The 1,483-nt window shown below is 67.9% G+C and overlaps 1 protein-coding gene across 1 annotated transcript in view; it reads right to left on the bottom strand.

Annotated features, from left to right (window-relative positions):
- LOC103252255 (paired box protein Pax-2-like) overlaps positions 1-718 on the bottom strand; it is a 36,535-nt gene extending 35,817 nt beyond the window's left edge. Inside the window, exon 1 of the mRNA XM_021709011.1 lies at positions 495-718. Within this exon, the coding sequence (XP_021564686.1) occupies positions 495-718 (224 nt within the window). The remainder of the gene's footprint in view (positions 1-494) is intronic.
- Positions 719-1,483: the final 765 nt, after the last annotated feature.

Here is a 1,483-nt window from a genome sequence, read left to right as displayed (position 1 = left end):
ACAAGGAGGGAGACGGCCACACCGGCAGGGTGCACACAGCAGAGCAGGCACCTGGGCACACAAGCCCGCCTTTCACGGGGGACGCGCAGGAGCGGCGCTGCCAGGACTCGGGCAGCCCAATGAGGCGCCACCTCCAGCCCTCTCCTGCCCAGCGCGGGCATCTGCGGGAACCCGGAGCTGCCGCAGCCTCCCCAGTGCTGCCTGTTCTCCTGGGGGCCGTTTTCACACCCCTGCCTATTCTTCCAGCCCCAGCCTGCGTGAAATCAGCTAGGAAAAAACCGCCCTCCCTATCTGAAGCCGGGGACTGGGCGCCTTCTCACGGGGCCCTGGGCGGCCCTGCCGCACCCCTGCTCCCCTGCCCCAGCGTCCTCCAGATCCCCTGGGGTCTCCCTCTCCCCCCTGGTGGCCTGGACTCTTAGCCAAGTCCTGGGGCGGACACCCAGGGCCGGCGGGGAGGGGGCAGGGCGTCTCCCAGGACAGCTGGAGGCCCTCACCTGCCCAGGATTTTGCTGACACAGCCGTGGCTGACCCGCAGCTGCCGGGAGATGTCACAGGGCCGCACGCCCTGGTGGGCCAGCTCCACGATGCGCTGCCTCACCACGTCGGGCAGGGGCCGGCCGTTCACAAACACCCCCCCGAGCTGGTTCACACCCCCGTGCCCTGCTGGGGAGAGACAAGAAAAAGACACAGCACCCCACACGCGGCAGGGACCGGCCATTAGTCAGGGTCCGAGGCCCGGGATCAGCGAAGGGAGTGGGGTGGCAAGGGTGGGCTCCCAGGCTCCAGGGGAAAGGTGGCGTCCCCCCACCCCGATCAGGATCACGACGCGGAGGACGGGGGACTGGAGCCCCGCTGGCCGCTGGAGGGGCCGGACCCTGGTAGGGTGGGCAGGGCCGGGGCTCTCAGACCGCCCTACGGGAGAGGGAGCGCGAGGCGAGGAACGGAGGGGTCTGGAGAGGAGGAGGAGAGCAGAGGGCAGGAGGGCAGCGAGGGGGCTGAGGCGGCAGGAAGGTGCGCGGGGAGGGAGCACGAACGGGGCAAGCGGGTCCCGCCTGCGCCGCAGGGAGGGGTTCGGGCGGAGGTGGACTTTGGGGGCCGCTGGACTGTCGACGACCCCAGCCCAGATGAGGTTCCGTCCCTGACACACACCTTTTTGCTTCTACATCTGTCCTGTTACTGATTGTTCATTGGAATTTTTCTACCCCTCTCCCTGTGGTTTTGTTTTGGTTTGGTTTGGAGCGGGAGCTTTTTCCTCCTCTGTGTGTTTTTTTTTTTTTAACCTGGGGGGGATATTTCCCTCTCACCTCCGGGTCTCCAAGGTAGAGGAGGGAAAGCGGGGGAGGCAGGGGCCCGGGTCTGCGGCGCTCCGAGCGGAGCGGCTTCCCAGCACCGGAGAAAGGAGGCTGCGTGGACACGTCCGCTGCCTGCCGCACCGGCCCGAGGCCGGCGGCCTCACCCAGGCACGGGCCGCAGGACAGGTGGA

Source organism: Carlito syrichta, unplaced genomic scaffold (genome assembly GCF_000164805.1).
Source record: "Carlito syrichta isolate Samal-C Ts95f unplaced genomic scaffold, Tarsius_syrichta-2.0.1 Scaffold153922, whole genome shotgun sequence".
Taxonomy (NCBI): Eukaryota; Metazoa; Chordata; class Mammalia; order Primates; family Tarsiidae; genus Carlito; species Carlito syrichta.
Note: the sequence above shows the minus strand (reverse complement) of the source record. Positions and strands in the feature narration are given on the sequence as shown.